The sequence below is a fragment of the Serinus canaria genome, chromosome 4, assembly GCF_022539315.1.
Source record: "Serinus canaria isolate serCan28SL12 chromosome 4, serCan2020, whole genome shotgun sequence".
NCBI classification, from domain to species: domain Eukaryota; kingdom Metazoa; phylum Chordata; class Aves; order Passeriformes; family Fringillidae; genus Serinus; species Serinus canaria.
The window spans coordinates 31,045,310-31,063,761 of NC_066317.1; the positions used below are offsets into that span (position 1 = coordinate 31,045,310).

At 38.9% G+C, this 18,452-nt stretch overlaps 1 protein-coding gene across 6 annotated transcripts in view; it reads left to right on the forward strand.

Moving 5' to 3' along the window:
* FNIP2 (folliculin interacting protein 2) overlaps nucleotides 1-18,096 on the forward strand; it is a 48,106-nt gene extending 30,010 nt beyond the window's left edge. For all 6 annotated transcript variants that reach the window (XM_050973596.1, XM_050973595.1, XM_009101186.4 and 3 more), the window contains 9 exons: nucleotides 2,225-2,426; nucleotides 2,996-3,084; nucleotides 3,946-4,092; nucleotides 4,234-4,403; nucleotides 7,638-8,952; nucleotides 9,716-9,872; nucleotides 11,616-11,816; nucleotides 15,372-15,487; nucleotides 16,722-18,096. In XM_050973596.1, coding sequence (XP_050829553.1) covers nucleotides 2,225-2,426; nucleotides 2,996-3,084; nucleotides 3,946-4,092; nucleotides 4,234-4,403; nucleotides 7,638-8,952; nucleotides 9,716-9,872; nucleotides 11,616-11,816; nucleotides 15,372-15,487; nucleotides 16,722-16,800 — 2,476 coding nt within the window. In that variant the 3' untranslated portion in view covers nucleotides 16,801-18,096. The remainder of the gene's footprint in view (nucleotides 1-2,224; nucleotides 2,427-2,995; nucleotides 3,085-3,945; nucleotides 4,093-4,233; nucleotides 4,404-7,637; nucleotides 8,953-9,715; nucleotides 9,873-11,615; nucleotides 11,817-15,371; nucleotides 15,488-16,721) is intronic.
* Nucleotides 18,097-18,452: the final 356 nt, after the last annotated feature.

Genomic DNA, 18,452 nt, shown 5'->3' on the forward strand with positions numbered 1-18,452 from the left:
GAGAACATGTGCTGGGGAAAGATACTGGAAACAGCACATCATTATTTTTACTGTCTAGAATTATTCTTGAATTGGGACTCTTTCTAAGCCAAAAGGCCTCTTCAGATACTTGTTTTCTGGTTACTTGCTAGAGAAACAGTAGGCTTCTGGTTGAATACTTCAGTGCCACACAATTTGCACCCCAGGTTGTTACAGCCAAGATTCTACAGTCTCTGTGACTGATGTTTTAGGCCAAGAGCTCAAAGAAATTGAGATGTCTAGTTGGAACTCCACATATTGGCAAGCAAGGCAGATTAGCAGTTTTATTGAGAAGGCTTCTCTCTCAGACCTAAATACCCCAATTTCTGTTCCTGGGAAGCAGTACAAAAGCTTGTGATGTTTCTTAGATGCTGACTGACCATCCTTTCCTGACTTCCTTGGGAATTTCTGTCTCTGTATGCAAGTTCCTGAAGTTCAGATGAGGTTATGTTTTTGTCTTGAACTCTGTTTTCCCACAAGCTGTTTTTTGCTGGGGTTTAATTGTCTGTTTTATCCTGTGTTCATGGACTCATACCTCTGTTATGAGAATTTTTTTGTATATTTAACTTTTTCAAACCAATTAAACTGTAAACCTCTTATTTTTAGAATGGACTAAGAATGAATGCTTAGCCCTGAGTCTTTCCTTTTGTTAATTGCTTCATAGTGTTCTATAAATACTACAGACTCTGTTTCAAGATAATTCTGATATGAAAAGACTTCAAACTTTTAATTACCACTCACTGGTATTGCTGTCTTAACTTAAAAGAAACTAAAACCAAGCTATTTCCAGATGAGCTGCTGCTCAGAATGTCTCCATGGCTTTTTTGTCTTTTTTACCCTTTTCTTCTATAATTTCTCAGTAGATTAAAACCCATTATTCAGTTGAAGTTCCTTCCAATAGACATTTTTTCCATACTGTTTTACTTATTTATGTGTGCACATTATATATATATATATATATATATATATATGGTGTTTTTTCAGTGAAATTATTCAAGACTCTTTAAGCAAAAAAAATAATAATTTTGTAAATCCAGCAGTATAAATATCTAGTGCTGCAAGGCTAGTATTTATAGAAGAACAGGGGGATTTGCCACCCTTTTGTATAATCACAGTAAAACTTATGCTGGGCTGAGGCTTGTGGGTATCATCCAAATCAGTTGCCTGTGTAAAGCAATAGCTTAGAATTTACATCAAGTGTCTGTGGAACTTGACTCTTGAATAAGTCTTGAAAAACGCCAAGGACAGAGATTCCACAGCCTTTCTGGACACTTCCATCCCCTTGACTGATCATTTTTCCCCCATTTGACATTATCTGCAAACTCACTGAAGGTGTGTTTTGGTCCAGAGGCCAGGCTCATAATCAAAACATTGAGCAGTATTGATCTTAGTAGCAGCCCATGTGTAATATTGAGAAGAGACATAATTCTTGAAAGAAATGTGGCAGCACTATCAAGAAATAAACAGAACTTGGGAAAAAATAATGGTTGTAAAATAACCATTGGGTGGATGGGGTTTTTTTTTCGTTTTTTTGGGGTTTTTTTTATAGTTTTAAGCAGAAAACAAATCTTTCTAAGCTGAAGTCTACACAATTTTGAGCTGGGCAAATGTGTATTTGTAGGCATTAAGTTTGTGTTTTCACAGTACTTACTGAGTGGTGACATTTTGTCTTCAGTTAAAATAGAAAGTTTTATTTTTTATGGTTAACTGCTAACATCCATCTTAAGAACAATATAGATAGTATAGGTTCTGTGTTTCCCAGCTACCCTCATGAGCATCAGTCCAGGTTCAAGAGCATCATAGATATGTATCTGAGCGCCTAGAGAGGAGCTTGAGTGCTGGATGCAGTTCACAGCTCCAAAGTTACCTTTAACCTTTTTTGGTTATGATTTTGTGTGGTGTATCTCTGTTCCCTTATCTTCGTCTCCCTCAAAGTTAAATCCAGGAGGGAGTCCATTAGTTCTGTTTCAGAGGAAAGTGTTCACACCAGGCTGCTCTGGGGATTGTCTTCTTCCTATTTGAACAAGCACAGGACTTATCCATCAAAATGTCAGGCATCCTCTGTTCAGAAACTTGTGACAGCAAAGCCTTATGTAGTCAAAGGAGTCCTACAAATGAGCTACCTTCCACTATATAGAGAGCTATGGATAGAAGCTGAATTATCTCTCAGTACACAGGTAACTGTCCTAACAAATCTGTCTTACAGGTCCACTGAAGAAATGTTTAGTATGGCTGATGAAACCTGCAGCTCCAATCCTGCAATTGTTCGGAGGAAAAAAATTGCAATCAGCATCATCTTTTCTCTGCCTGAAAAAGAAGAAGCACAGAGAAACTTTCAAGATTTCTTTTTCTCTCACTTTCCTCTTTTTGAGTCTCACATGAACAAGCTGAAATATGCAATAGAAAAGGTACAGAATACTAATTTGGCATAATGTGGAAAAATGTCAATCAGAATGAAGTATTCTAGAATCTGATAGATGAAGAGTGGGAGAAGGTGCGTGGTTTCAAGCTTGCCTCCCTCCTTACACATGCAGTCTTGAGCTTGAGCCCAGTGTAGGAACTCAGCATTTGCTGAAAGAGGTGCAGTTTCTTTTCTAGACAAAATTAGAATGGAGAGTTTTATGCTATGGGTGGTTTTTCTTTAGTTCTTGCCATGTTTCACTCTGAGGTTTTCTTGACTCCTTAGAGACTGTAGAAATGATGGTACTCTGTCCTTTCATGCAGTGTCTAAAAGAGAGACACAAAATATTTGTCTTGCTGTCTTCTTCCTCTCAGAAATGTTCTCGGCTCTCCCCTTGTCCAGTATTAGGGATTGGTCTCCTATGAGGTGGAGGGAGGTTGGCATTTGTTGCTGTCCTGAGTGGCTGTATAGGACTGGGGCTAGATCTTAGTTATTTTGACATGTTAATGAAGTTTGAAGAGATGAAGAATGTGAATCCTTTAAGCAGCTGTTTTGTGTCTTTAACTCTTAATCAAGGCCATGATCTCATGTAGAAAAATAGCAGAATCCAGCCAGAGAGTGCAGGTTTATATCAGCCGTGTCATGGATGCCCTGGGAGAATTCAGGTGAGTTGATGGAATTCTGAATTACAAGGAGAGCACTTTTCATGCCCCATGAAAGATATTTGTCACTTTCAGTTATAAGCAACTGAATGTAAGGTTTTGTGTTTTAGACAGTCTTGCAGTTAGTGTGAATGAATTTTCTGCATTGGTTATTGGGGAAATGTTTTCAGAAAAGTTTGAGCGAAACCAGCTCAGCTCTTTTCCAAATGCGAATGAAAGTAGTTCTGTTGCGCTCACGTGTTCCTGGGATTGTCACTTAAAGTCTAAACATCTCATCAAGAGCTGGCTTCTGCTGATGACTGTACAGTTGGGTGGATTGATGTACTCAGGCAGATAGATGTGTCTACTCCTAGCCATAGATGTTGAACAATGTAACTGGCAAGAAAGTTGCAGTCAAAAGCTCTCTTTTCTGTACATGAGAAAGGAAGGAATGGTGAAAGGCTGAGAAAGTCAGCCCAGGAGAGAGAGAAGGCTTTAATGGAATGGAGATTCTGTAATATCTGGAATGCAAAATCGAATCTGTGCAATTAGTAGAATGGGTTCTTCTTCCCCTCAAATTTATTTCTGAATGGTTTCTCTGAATAAAATTCACACAGGAATGCAAAACAGGGAAGCCAATATGTAACCCATATGAAGACACTGGGTTACTGATAATATGAATTAAACAGACTAGTGTTCTGAACAGTAGTAATTACTGGAAGAGTAAAAACTCTTCCAGTTTATTTAATCTTCTAGATCTTACAAAAAAAAAAAAGCAGCAATTTATAATCTGGACAACAGAAAAGGAAAGGGGCTACTTATATTTATTTGCAGAATTGAAACGTGTGTGTAAACACTGACTTCTTGGGAATTTTCTTTGGGCAGAGTCACCATCTGGAACCTATATTCTGTTCCAAGGATTGCAGAGCCTGTGTGGCTTAATATGATGTCCAGCACCCTGGAAAAGAACCAGCTATGCCAGCGTTTTCTTAAAGAATTTACCTTTCTGATAGAGCAGATCAACAAAAATCAGTAAGCTTCCCCCACTCCCTTTTTCTTAAGAAAAAGCTTTTGTGCTTCCCAGTGCATGTGAACATGTTAAAGCACTGAATGGGTTGTTCTTTTGCTGATTTTACTTTGTACATGCTTTTTTAAACTTTTTTTTCCTTCTAGGTTCTTTGCTGCTTTGCTGACCGCAGTGCTGACGTATCACCTGGCGTGGGTCCCAACAGTGATGCCAGTTGACCATCCTCCCATCAAGGCCTTCTCTGAGAAGCGCACATCCCAGTCTGTGAACATGCTGGCAAAATCCCACCCATACAACCCTCTCTGGGCGCAGCTGGGTCAGTATGATTTGGAAAGCTTCAGATTTTTCTGTAACAATCATCTTTGTGCATCCACTCCTTTTAGATAAGGGCTGCTTGTAGTCCAGGTCACGTTTCCTGCTACGAACAGATATCTTTTGCCTGATTAATCAGAGCATTTGGAGGCCTCTTCGCATATCCTGCTTTTTATTCTTGTTCCTTGTTGACATCCTCTGTTACCCTGGTTAACTTGTTACAGAGGTATTAAGATGGTGCAAGTACTCTGAATGGTCTGAGCAGTTTGGGAAAAAGCAAGATGGGATAGACTGGATTGAGAGGAGTTACCTGGGCCTTGGAGGCCCTTTGTAGTTGAAATTGGCTACCTCCCTTTGCCTCTTTCTCACACAGCTAGAATAGAGAGCAGGGCAATAGATTAGAAGTCTGGCAACTGGCAGTAGCTCCTTTCACTTACTGTTACATGAATGGGCTTGGGGCAAGATTTTTTCTCTATGTTCTGTGCCTCAGGCTGGAGAAATTTTGTAGCTTGTAAATTATCTTGATACAAGGGACTAGATAACTGATGTCAAATGAGTAGGTGAATAAAAGGTGAGAAAATAATTCTGTCAGTGGTAAATATTTGAAAATTCCTTCTCCTTGGCAGCAAATAAAAATCTGACATCAGACAGCCCTTCATTTTAGCTGATATACTGTATCGCCATGTAAAATAGCACACGTGCACACTGAGGCAATGATGTGACTTACTCTGTGATGCTGGTGCTGTCTCTTCCTGATTGTCTCAGGCTTCTTTTTCTCAGTAACCTCTATAAAAGTGTAAGATTTGCTATTTTGGCCATGTAGTTGTAATGAATTGTTTCCTGGTTTAAGATGTCATTTAAACATTGTGCAGAGGTTAGACTGAAGGGGAAATTAGAAGTGTGTTCATGGTGTTGAGGACAGAGCCAGGCCTGGAGTTACAAAAACCAGCTGGACTGGAGGCGTAAGCTCAGTAGTAGCTCTTGTGGTCGCTCCCAGGAGTCACCACTGGTGACTAGTCAAGAGTCTGTTTCCCTTTTTGTCTTGCCAAGTTCTCAGTGCCTGAACTCAAAATGCTCTCTGATTTTGTTTCATTCTTATAAAGCCCAAAAAGCTGTTACTGTTGTGGCTGCAAAAGCTGATTGTGAAAGGGAGATGTTGCCCTCTGCTGGTCCTCTTCATTAGGAAGAGGGAAGAAAAACAAAAAAATCAAGTCCTGTTGCTTAAAAATGGAAATGACAGGATTTTGATGTACCTGTCTTCCCACTTACAGACCTGTATTTTCATTACATATTACATATCAACTGCAATTATGTACTAAGACAATTTTAAGTCCCTCTGTCATGAAGACATACTGTCTCTTAAACACCAGATTCAATTTCAACAAGTATTAGTACATTTTGAAGATCACAATTTTCACTTGTTCCGCTGTCTTATTAGTATTTATATAAAACCCAATTGTGCAAATGACCGTGAAACCTGAATCTGATTTCCATAGCAACTGTGTTCGACTCAAAAGTAAAACAATATATTCCAATTTCATTTCCATGTTGCTTGTCCTTGTGGCCTACCGCCCTTTTAGATTAATTGAGGAGTCTGAAGCCCACTTTTGGTTCCTGAGGAATGAATTTGCTGGCTTGTTAGACTCTGGGGCTGGTTGCAAGGGTGTCCCTAACTGAGGTAAGGTGGCACCACTGATGCCACCACCCAGGAGCCTCTCCAGTGCATCACTGGCATCATGGGAAATGGCTGATCTTAGCAGGGGAGACAGTAAGAGAGCCATGGAATTACTGTGTCATTGTTCCTTGTCTTGTAGGAATGGAGTAGGGAGCCTTATTCCTTTTATATTCTGTATAATGAGAAGGAGGCTAGACAGAAATGTGCTCTTGGGTTGGTTTTTTTTTTGCTGTGTTAGTGTCGAAACCAGAGCCCTCTCGCCCTTGGAAGAAGCCTTTCTTAAACTCTGTTTGTAACTCTTAATATAGTATTGCTTCTTGAGGTCTACTACAAAATCCTGATGGCAAGCTCTGTACAGAACAGAATTTGAGCAGCCCACAGGAATGATTTGGCACCTGAAAGCAGTCTGATAGATTAGCAGGTAGCTGATCAAGCCTCAAGGTACAGAAGCCTGCTTTGCACACTTCAGGTAGCTGCAGAAAATTGAGCATTTGCTGGCTATCTCCCATGTGCTGGTGAGACCAGATATAGATTGGTTAACCAAAGACAATTTAGTGAGTGTTCTCTGATGGGTGTCATGTGAAGACAACTGGGTTAACTCATCCTAGGAATAGACACTTGTTTGAGTTAGCTGATCTTTTACCAATAGGGCATGTGAACATTCTTTTGTTGGGTATCTATGTTTACTTCTTCTGGAGTAGGAGCCCTTTACCTGATAGAAGATTATAAGCAGCTGGAAGATAATTGCTATTCTCACAAAGAACTATGTTGAAAGTAGGGTACATACAATCTTAGTTCTGTTAAAAAAACAGTTATTCAGGATAAATAGCAAATAAGTAATTCTTGGGGGGACTCAGATGGTGATGTAGTACTGCCTGCCTTTCATATTGCAGTTGTATTTTGATTTTCTGCTTCTTCACTCCCCCTGCCAAAGTTAAATGCTCATGTGAGTGAGGTTGGCTCCCACATACACAGCACGTGCCTTGCTCAGTAAGGTAGTTACATGCCTCTTTTTTCTGAACCTCATTTATTAAGCTAATATTTATTCCTTTTTTTCTTCTTTTGATATCTTAGTCCTGAAAAACATAATTTAAATTTTATCTGTGTTAAAATGCCTGTGTTTAACAGAAAGGTCACTGCACTAACCCAGAAAAACTTTGATGTGAAAGAAAATTAGTCGAAAAATAGAAAATAGTATAGCTGGCTTCAGAGTTTTGCTGGACCTATATTCTTCTTTGCCCCCTCTTGTGTCAGTTTCCAGGTGATAATTTACACTCTTGTAAGCAGAGTGTAAATTAAATCTTAGTGGATCTTAACAGAAAGAAAATGAGTCATAGCAGCTGATTCCTCACAAAAGCCCTTCTGGACAAAAGCCAGGTGTAAGAAGCATTAGGTGACTTCCTTTGTTACTCTTTGTTTAAGACTTTTATGAATTCACTGTGGAAGAAATTAACTGTCTAATTGTGTCCCTAGTAAATGCTGTTTCAAAATGTGTTGAACTTGAACAGTATGTTATATTACAATGCAACATTAAACCTGTGAAATGTTTGCTTTCCTGTGTAGGTGATCTCTACGGTGCCATAGGCTCTCCAGTTAGATTGACTCGGACTGTGATAGTTGGAAAGCGCAAGGAGCTGGTGCAGCGCTTGCTCTACGTTCTAACTTACTTCATCCGGTGCTCTGAGCTGCAGGAGAATCAGCTGACCTGGAGTGAGAAGGCTGGGGAAGGAGAGCAGGTGCTAAATGGAAGCAAGATCACAACTGCACTAGAAAAGGGAGAGGTAGAGGAATCTGATTATGTGGTTGTCACTGTTAAAAATGACCCTGCTCTTGTGCCTCCAATCCTACCTCCAAAGAATGACGGGAGTAAGAACAACAGTACTGCTGAGTGGGTGCCTGAACCAGAAAGCACTCAGGCTGTCCCAGTCTCTTCAAAAGAAAAGAGGGAAGCAATAGAAAAGGTCAGTCAGACCTCTGAAACATCAGTTGACTGTCTAACTGGCAGTTTCTGTAAAGGAGCAGCTGATGGTAGGAAAAGAACTGTCACTGATACAGGAATCATATCCTACCACTCTGAAGAATCATCTAAATTAGAGGATGTAATGGATGTAAAGAAGAACAAGAACCAGAATGAGAGAAAAGTGGAGAAGCAGTTTTCTAGTAGGTCGTCTGCTGTACCTTGTCCTGAAAGGTCTGGCCACAGGAGTTTACACTTAGAAAAGGTCACGTTTCAGATTGGAAGCTCAGCATCACCAGAGTCAGACTTAGAAACTCATAGAAGAGAAATGGAAGAAAATCTGAAGGCATTAATTAAAAGACCAGAGGTGATACATTGTGCCTCAAGTTCCACAAATCTGACTGTGGATGCTCCTCAGAATCAAGACAGTTGTGAAGCTGCCTTTATACCCATCAGTAAACATAATGTTTGTTATGCACAAATCCCACCATGTGAGGAGAAGGAAAGTATACTTAACCAACATATGGAAAGTAAAGGAACTGAAGTGAATTTAATTAACTCAATATCTAGTGAACGGCTTGTGCCCACAGAAAACGTAGAAACTGTAAAATTGCCAAACATGAAAGAAAATAGAACTTTATGCTCTGGCAATCTGGAGAGCTATTCTTCTGACTGCGTAGAAGCAGATTCTGCTGTCAAACAGGATTCCTCTAAAGTAGGTGCTAAAGATGTCCCCTATGGGGATTCTGGAAGGAAAACCTCCTTCAGAGTTGAAGGGGACATTCCAAGGAATGAGAGTTCAGACAGTGCTCTTGGAGCTAGTGATGAAGAAGGTGATTGTTGTATCCCTGATGAAGTGCATCATGATAACATCAGCAAACGGCTTGAAGAATTTGCAGAAGTGGAACTTCCTTTGCCAAGGTAAAGAAATGTGATTAATTTAGAATTAAATGGAGTAAAAAGCTGTAGCTACTTTGGAGTTGTTTAAAATTTCAAGTCTGAAGTTTTCTGGGAACCTAAGTTCCTTGCAAACAAATCAGTAGCAGACAGGGATGTAGTTAGAATTCTTGTAAGAAGATTTGGCAAAAAGGAAACAGACAGAGCAGATTTAATAAAGTTTTATAACAAAGGTATACCAAATGCCTAAAAAAGGTGATCAAATTTTTTATGTAGTGTAGACCATGTAGATAGAACATCTGAGGACAAGTAAAACTGCTTAAAAAGATAACTGTTTAGATTTGATGTAATTCTTAAGTCAAATACAGATTTCGAATAAACATGGACATGCTATTTGTACATTTTTGAGCATTCCAGGTGCATATGGAGTTTGGTGTTTAAGGCCAGTCTCTAGACTTACCTTAAGAATGAGAATTGAAGAAAACTCAAATTTAGCAAAACTGTAAGCTGCAGAACTTGGAGTCCTTACATCCCACAAACTCCAGTGCTTATAAATTTGATTATGTACAAGTTTGAAGAAATCAATACACTGTTAAATTTTAGCATTTAAAATTCTTGTTTCAAAGAGCAGCTGTAGATGTTTACTGGTGTGAACATTTATGTATACTTGTAGTACAACTGTTGATTAATATTTGCAGTAGAAGGAGGCATGACTTTGTATTCATGTAAAATCTGAATGCAGGTTGTCAAGCAAGAGTCTTACCTGCTTTGTATTTCTGTATTCCAGGTCAAGTACCATCAGCAGTCAATGTGTGAAAAACTTTGGAAGATCACTTCTGGGTGGTTACTGTCATACATATATACCTGATCTAGTGCTGCATGGAATAAATAATGATGAAAAACTCAAGCAGTGTCTTCTAGCAGATCTACTTCATGCAATGCATGTGAGTTAAAGTGCCGAGTCAAAGTAGGAGATGTGATATTACTGAAATTACAGAAGAGGTCATTTCAGTAGGTTACTTTTTTTACTTACCTGTTCTGAACAGCCACATCTGCCGTGTCTTACTCTTTGAAAGGCATAAGCCCTTACTTTACTACATGCAATGCCTGTTAATGCAAAGAATCATGTGCTTTCCTTTATTACTTTTAAGGCTTCTCTTCAAAGATTAACACAAGGAAGATTGTTTGCAACTTCAAGTTACAAACAAGGAAAACAATCCTTGAGCTGCTTCTCTTTTCCATCACAATAGCAGACAAAATTACCTGCATTTCAGAAAAAATTACATGCAAGTTGAAACATCTTATTTTGCCACTTAGTGGCATTGTTGCAGGTGAGATAAAGTCATGTTGAGGCCTGTATGATGCTAGTCAGTAGCAGAAATGGCTGACTACAGAGGATAATTGTATATAGATAAGAACTTTGCTGTGTCCTTTCTCCACTGTAAGTACTCCTAAACTATAACATTTATAACTAAGCTTTCACTGGAATAACTGTGTGACCTCAGTATGCAATTTAAAATGCTTATCTAGTAATTGTCAGCAGCTTCTCTCTGCAGCAATTAAGAATGATTCTGCTGGTATTACTGCATGTACTATCCAGAGCAGTGGTGTATGTGTCTGTCTGTTCCTTAAGGAACATTGGATTGGTCTGGTGTGATAGTGTGGCTGTTCTTTGGTGGATGAGAAGTGGATCATGAGCCTGCACAGCTCTTGCTGCAAAGAGAGCCTGTGCTCTCCTGGGGTGCATAGCAAGAGCATTCTAGCAGGTCAAGGGAGGTGAACCTGCCCCTCTACTCAGCCCTAGTGAGGCCACACCTGGAATGCTGTGTCCACTCCTGGGCTCCACAGGACAAGAAGGATGAGGAGCTACTGGAGAGAGTCCAGTGGAGAGCCCCAAAGATCATTAGGGATCTGGAACATCTCTCTTCTCAGAGGAGACTAGACTGAGAGGGGATCTCATTGACGCATATAAATATCCTAAAGGCAGGTGTCAAGAGAGTGGTGCTCAGCAATAGAATGAGGAGCAATGGCCATAAACTAAAACACAAGAAGTTCCACCTCAGCTCCTGAGGAAGAACTTCTTTATGTTGAGGGTGGCAGAGCACTGGAACCAGCTGCTCAGGGAGGTCACAGAGTCTCCCTTTCTAGAGACATTCAAACCCCACCTGGACTTGTTCCTGTGTCACCTGCTCTAAGGCAATCTGCCTTGGCAAGGAGTTGGATTAAAGGATCTCCAGAGGTCCCCTCCAATCCTAGCTGTTCTGTTATACCCTTCTTGGTTGTGCATAGTAAAATCCCTCACATATCTCTGAAATGTACTTAATCTCTTGAATGTACTTTCACCATCACTGGATCAGTGTAATTATTACTCTCTACATTTTGAAAGAAACTAATCTCTTCAGGGTAGGGGGAATACATCAATAATAATAAAATGGAGTGACTTTCAGGTGCTAATGAAAATTAAATGTCTCAATCAAATTGGCAGATGCAGTGCTGCTGATTGTAAATCTTGTCACTGAAGTTAGTCTTCCTTCTCATTTTTTTGAGATGCCTTTGGTCTCCTAATGGACAAAAACATGCATTGAATTACTTTATTTGCTACATCAGTGTGTAAAAGTAGAACCTCAAACTGAGCTGTGGAATTTTATACGAAAGAATTACATAATTGTATTTTGTTTCTGTTGCAGCATCCAGTGCTAGATGAGCCTATAGCAGAAGCTGTCTGCATTATTGCAGACACAGATAAATGGAATGTACAAGTAGCTACAAGCCAGAGGAAGATGATGGATGGTGTGAAGTTAGGCAAGGATGTTCTGGTTTCAAGTCAAGTATCCAGTCTGTTGCAGTCTATTTTACAGCTTTACAAACTGAACGTCCCAGCTGACTTCGTAAGTATTTCTTTATTGAAGGCTGAAGCTAATGGAAATAGCTTAGCTCAGATAGCAAGCACAGAGTTCTGTACACTGTGTTGCAATATCAGTGAACTAAAGCCTGATATAATGCAGAGCTGTTACAACATGTTGAAAAGAATCCATGCTACAGTCCAGTAATGGATACAGTCCAGTAATGGACACCAATGGGAACCAAGTTGGTTCTGGCAAACAGCTTCCTATTCTTGGGGTTTCTATTCAACCCCATGCAGTGGATGCCTCTTCTCTCCTCCAATTAGCTGTGCCTGTTTATTTACTTGACCCTTCTGCTATATACATATTTTAGCATGTGCTCTCTTGGGTAGCTTTGCAGATGGCTCCATGGGATTGATGGGATGAGACACCTGGGAATAGGTGGGTTGCAGCAGGGAATAATGGATACCAATGGGAACCAAGTAGCTTCTGGCAAACAGCTTCCTATTCTTGGAGTTTCTATTCAACTCTGTCATGTTGCATATTCCCTATGCCACCGCATCCTTTCCTGTCTTCATTTGTAGTGGAGTTCATCAGAGCAAATCAGTAATGCTGGTTTTGCTGATTACAACAAAATTACCCACAAGTCTGACTGCAATAACTATAATTCAATTTTTAGCACATGATTATTGGTGAGGGGAGATGGAGGGTTTCTTCAGTTATCACCCCTTTTCTAATAAACAGAATTGATTTTTCCTTCCGCAGATAGCTCTGAGAAATTCTGTAGGAATCCTGTGTAATGACTGTGCCAGCAGATGGAAGAGGAAGATAGAGCTAAACACTAACAGTTCTAAATAGTATTAGTTGGCACTGTTTTGGGTTAAATTGGTGGTATTGATTACACTAAGTTCTTCAAGTCAAATGCTAGGCAAAATAAGTGGGTACATTTTTGAGTGTTTTCTCCGGATTCTTCTGGGCATTGAAAAATACGCAACTGTGGTTGAAATTGTATCTTAACACTAGCACAGTCACACCTTAAATCCTGGCATTTTTAAACTGAGTATTGACTTTGCAACTGAAGTGTTCTTTCCAGTGTTTCCTTAGGATTTGTATATGTAGTTTCTATATGGCTTGTGTGGTTTGGGAGGTATCTGGAGGCAGAATGATTTTCAGGGGGATTTATTTCCTTTTTCTTACAAAAAGGAACTGTGAAGTGACAGTGCTAGTTGTTTGTAAATTTTTCATCGTTTGTGTTAGAAATACTTTGATCCTTCTGTCAGGAGATTTTGCAACTCTGCTAAAACAACATCAGTGCATGGAAACCAAGTGTTCCTAAACTCTAGGAGAAGTGTGACATTTCACTAGTAGTATTTCTATTGATTTAAATTTGGATAGAAACATATGTATTGATGTACTCATATCAATCAGAGATGACCACAGTGCAATATGTTTGAAGTTTTCTTTAGGAGTGTATATCTCTTTACATGCAGTTACTGTTCAGATGAGTAAGTATTTTTGGGGTTTTGTGGTACCAACAACAAACAACCCAGTTTGAGACCAGATGAAAGGCAAGTGGTGATATCTTTATTTTAGCACTTCAGACTGATAGTTGTGCTGCAGAGAGCTTTGCATTATGCCCTGGTGAGAGGAGAGTGCTGATTGCAATTGCTGCGTTTCAGCAGTATGTCAAAAGTGTCACCTGCACCTTTAAGCTCAGTTTAAGCTACTCTTCTATTTTTAGAAGTTACTTGACTTTTTTTTTTCCATTTGGTCAATGAAAAAAACTGCAGAGGAAGCTAATATTAAAAAAAAAAAAAAAAAAGGAGAATACTTGTGGACACTGAACAAGATGGGTTAATGTACCAAGCCTGTGGGCAGAAATGTCTTTTGATTCTTTGCTGGTGTTCAGAAGGAGAAGATCATATGATGTAAACAACCCTTCTTTTAAAATAATGTGGGATTCTTCCTTACTTGATCCCTCATAACTTAAAAAAAAAAATCCATAATCCTTAACAAAAATACTGGAATTGAAACAGATTGAACTGCTTCTTTGTTAATCAGCTGCATGTCCCCCATAACCACTGAGAAAGTGCTCATAGGCTTTTTGCATGAGGGTCACCTGTAATGGAAAAGATAAGAGTGCTTGCTTCCCTTTTGACCAGAATCAGAAGTGTTACGATTACAATGACTTGAGTGAAAATTTGCTTGAAGGAAATTGATCAAAACCTTCTGCATTTCCTCTATTGGTGGCAATGATTTTACTCTACTGCCATGGAAGCACATTTTTAAAATGCCTCTTTATTTCCTATTATTAAGACTCGATATTAGCTCATTGAAAGAATAATTAAACATCTTCATCTTGCTCCGGATGATCAGAAAAATACATGTTAGGCTACCTACAAGCCTGAGTCCTTTTTTTCTCATTAGTTTTTTTCATTAACAAAACTGGTCTCACCAGGTCTCACTTCTAATACTTAGGGTTTTCATTCAGCTCCAGTACATGGGATCATGGCCTGAAGCTATTTGTTGCTGCTGTTTCTAATTGCTGTCTTTGCCTGCTGGATGATTATATGTTTGATAATGTGAGGTTCTGTATGTGCTTCCTGCTTTCATCTCCTGATTTCAGAGAGCTGACCTAATTTAACTTTTTTGAAGTGGTCATCCCTGTGAAAAGAAAGAATATATCAAATTGCGAATGTACCTTTTGTCCTACAATGAAATACCTGATAAGACTTCCTACCTACTCATCTTGTAAAGACATGCTGCCTGCTGACCTTGCCAGAATTACCCCTCTCTCTCCTTGAAGCCAAGGTTCATCTGCTCTCTCCTAGCTGGTATATGAGAAGTTGCCATGAATCACATGACTGTATTTAAAAATAATATGCATTACTAGCATTCCACTGCTGGAAGAAAAGTGGAGTGATTGAACTGATGTTTCAACTTGAACTATTACCTTTTGGCAATCAGCATCAAATATTTAAGCAATTTTAAACTGGAAGTACTTAGGAATTATGAAAACAAATGCCTAAAATGGATTTGAAACTTAGTTGCTACAGAAAAGCAAACAGCAAAAGAGTTATAATTCTGTTACCACTAAGGAACTGGTGTCTTCCACATCTTAAGTCTTAGTTTCTTGAATGGCACTAGAGCCTTAGAACTGGAATGATCATTTTAGAAACTGTAGTCTAAACCAAGTCTTTTAGAAAAATAGTACTGACTTATAAAAAAGACATTTTGATGCAAGAATACTGCCTTAATTCTTAGTAAGATATCTTGAGTTATTTTGAACCTCACTAAAACTGTTTAAGTTGGCATAAATGCAGTGGTGTGAGTGGAAATAGATGCGTGGTTTGTGCAACAAATTTGCTGCCCAAGAGAGCTGGAATGCCCCAATTCTATGAGGGGTTTCCTCTTTGTGTGGTAGTGTAACTTTTTTATGTGTAAGCACAGTTGTAATAAATCCAATTGCCTCTTCTAGATTTTGGAGTGGAGGCTTAGTTTGTCTTCTGAGATAGAAGGTAAAGTGGTGTGCTTACATTTCTGTAATATTTGCATGTGATTTGCAAAAGCTGTTCTGAGCTTTGTGGTCTGTGTTTACAGTGCATAATGCATCTTGAGGATAGACTGCAAGAGATGTATCTCAAAAGCAAAATGCTTTCAGAATATCTGCGAGGACATACAAGAGTGCATGTAAAAGAACTAGGAATTGTATTGGGGTGAGTATTGCAGGTATCAGTCTTAAGCAATGGCAAAAGCTGGGGCAGTTATTTTTCCTTTTCTTCTGAGTGTTGACAGCTTGTTCTTGTGTGGATTTGCTTCATATTTAACACTCCTCTTTCATGTGCCTAATAAGTTGCAAAAAATGAGCTCTCCTGAGCTATCTCAAAATCAGGAGAAGGCCTTTATACAGCAACAACAAAATACTTGTCATTTTTAAATCTTCAGAATTAATAGAGTTTGAATTTTGGTCATTAGTAAGTTAGCCAAGCATTCGTACACACTCTGTTCTGTTGTGATCTCCTTAATGACAACTTCATCCCAACAAATACTTCGGAATTTATGGAATGAAAAGGGTGCATTTGTACTTAAGGGACAACAGGGTCTCAAAGATCAGGTGTAGAAAAATAAACAGGTGTTCTGTTCAGCATCTGTCTTCTAATAATAGTACTTGATTGGCATATAACCTTGAGGGATCTGCCTGCTGACAGCAGAAAAGGGGGAAGAAGTAAATACACTTTCTCAAGATGTTTTTAGCACTGTAGATTAAGTCTAACTTATCTTTTTCCAGACTGTTCAAGATTTCATACTCAGAAATGCAGCTGTAAATAGTGAAACAGTGAAATAAGCACTTTTCTCAGTGTGTGTGTACATGTTAAATATATATAAATATGTACATACATCCTGGCCTCTGAGCAGCTTCACATTTGGAAATAGTTGGAAACTGACCATTGCACTTGAGAGACATTCCTTGAACTGTTATTGCATAATAATTAATAATTTCAGCTTTTGGTCATTTTTGGTAAGAAAGTGCTACTAATTGAGTTATAGTCAAGACCTGAAATGCATAATCTTCCACAAGCTGATACTTAGTACTTTGTTAAACTGGGCTTATTGGTGCCTACTCACTGGTAAGACTACAAGCTGAGGCTTAGGGTTTAGCAAATACATAAAAGATCTTTTATTTAAATCACAAAAGATTATATAGCACAGAATGTAATACTGCTTGCTATATTTTAAGTGCTAATATACTTCTTGGTTTTAAGATTATTTACCTACCTTTACTGGTAGTACATGATTATGACAGTAAATAATAATTAAACTATGAAATTAGTAATACCAAGACATTTCCAGTTTCTTTAAAGTGGATGAAAAGTATCATCTTGTATTTCTCTTGCAAAAGTGACTGTATATTATTTTAAAGGCTTTTTTTTTTTTTTTTTTAATTTCTAGGATTGAATCCAATGACTTGCCTTTGTTGGCTGCTATAGCAAGTACTCATTCCCCATATGTTGCTCAAATACTCTTATAAGTTAAATTCTCAGGATAGTCATTCCCCTAAAGTACAGTTATGAAAATGGAAATGCTGAATGAAGAACAGAGGTGCCAAACACTGGTAAAGGGGAGCACTGATGAAAGCAGGTGATGACTGTACATTCTGCCACCTTCCGATTCTGATTTCAACCGGATGTTTTATCGGAGGACTTCAGTTTACATAACACAAAAGGCATTCAGGTTTTTCTTACAATCTCACTTCTGACTTAAATCAAGAGACTGCATTCTTGCATTTTATTTTTATTCAAAGGACAAAAGTTAACACTATGTGGCAGACCGGGTGCTGCCATCCAAAACGCTGCTCAAAACCATGAAGTACCAGTTAAAAGAACAAGTGGGTTAGAATGGATTTCGTAATACTATGCTTGTGAGTGTGGTGTGGTGTATGTTTCTTTGCTGGGGAGGAGGAGGAGGAGTAGCTGTTAACTCTGTATATAGCATTCCTATACAAAAGTGTATTTGGTGGGACATGATTTTCTTGCAGAACATACGTGTGGTTTTGTATAGTAGAAGTGATGGGCTCAGAACAAGGAACTTGGATTCAGCAGCCAGATGTCATGTGGGAATGGAGGTGTGTGTGAGGTTGGTGTGACTTTTCCATTTAAGGACAAGAGGTTGAGAGCTGTGGCTGCTTCTGTTTTAATGTGGAGGCATTCAAATGGGCCCATGGCTACAAGTGGAATGGAATGGACTTCGGAGAGAGGGATTTTGTGGGAAAGCCTTATGGAACTTCTGCTACAAGTTTACATTTGTTGCTGATGCAACTTCAGTAACTGTTGATTTGCTGTATGACTGTGGTCCTGGGAACTAAACTTGTCTTGGTGTCATCAAGTCTTGCTATCTCCAAGGAGTATGAATTTGAAAAACATCTGAACGATGCCAGTGCTGTGAGCATGTGTCCGTGTGCTCATAAACCAATCAGCTGGCACAAACTGAAGACAATCGTATTGGGGAAATACAACACATCAAACAACCCCCACCAAACCTTTAGTCAAAAGTATTACTTTTTTCCAGCTATGACTTGTCATTTTGAGTAGGAATAGAAGAGGAACGTTGTTTGAAGTAAAGTGAAATGTGGGGGCAAATCCCAATATTTGATATTACTCTGAATGTTTGCAATTACCCTTTTTGATTCTACAGAAATCTTGAACTATCATCCAGGTGCCTTTCCTTACTAGGTTATCTACTCTGACACCAGAAACTACTTCTCCACTAGTTGATACTGGCCTTTGGTGTTTCTAGAAAGCAAAATAAAATTTTGTACTTCACTGTTTTCACGTGGTTGATTAAAATGAATGTAAAAAATACTTTTTTTTGCATAAAGCACTGTTAAGCTGGATATGAAACTGTGGACCAGACTGAGGAGAGAACAAAGGATCAAAACATTCTTAAATGGAAAACTCAATGTTGGACCGTTCCGTTGTGAGCCACTGTGAATACGGTGTCTGAAATTGTCCTCTTGCAAGCAAATTTCTGGCAACACAATTGCTTGAAAATAGTGAATTCTAAAAAGAAACTCCTGGTCGCCAGTTGTGAGTTCTCCTTGTTGGTGGTTACAGATTTTTAACACTGAAGGGACACACTTTTATTAAAAGTGTTTTTATTTCCTACTACCTTGATGTTTGGACT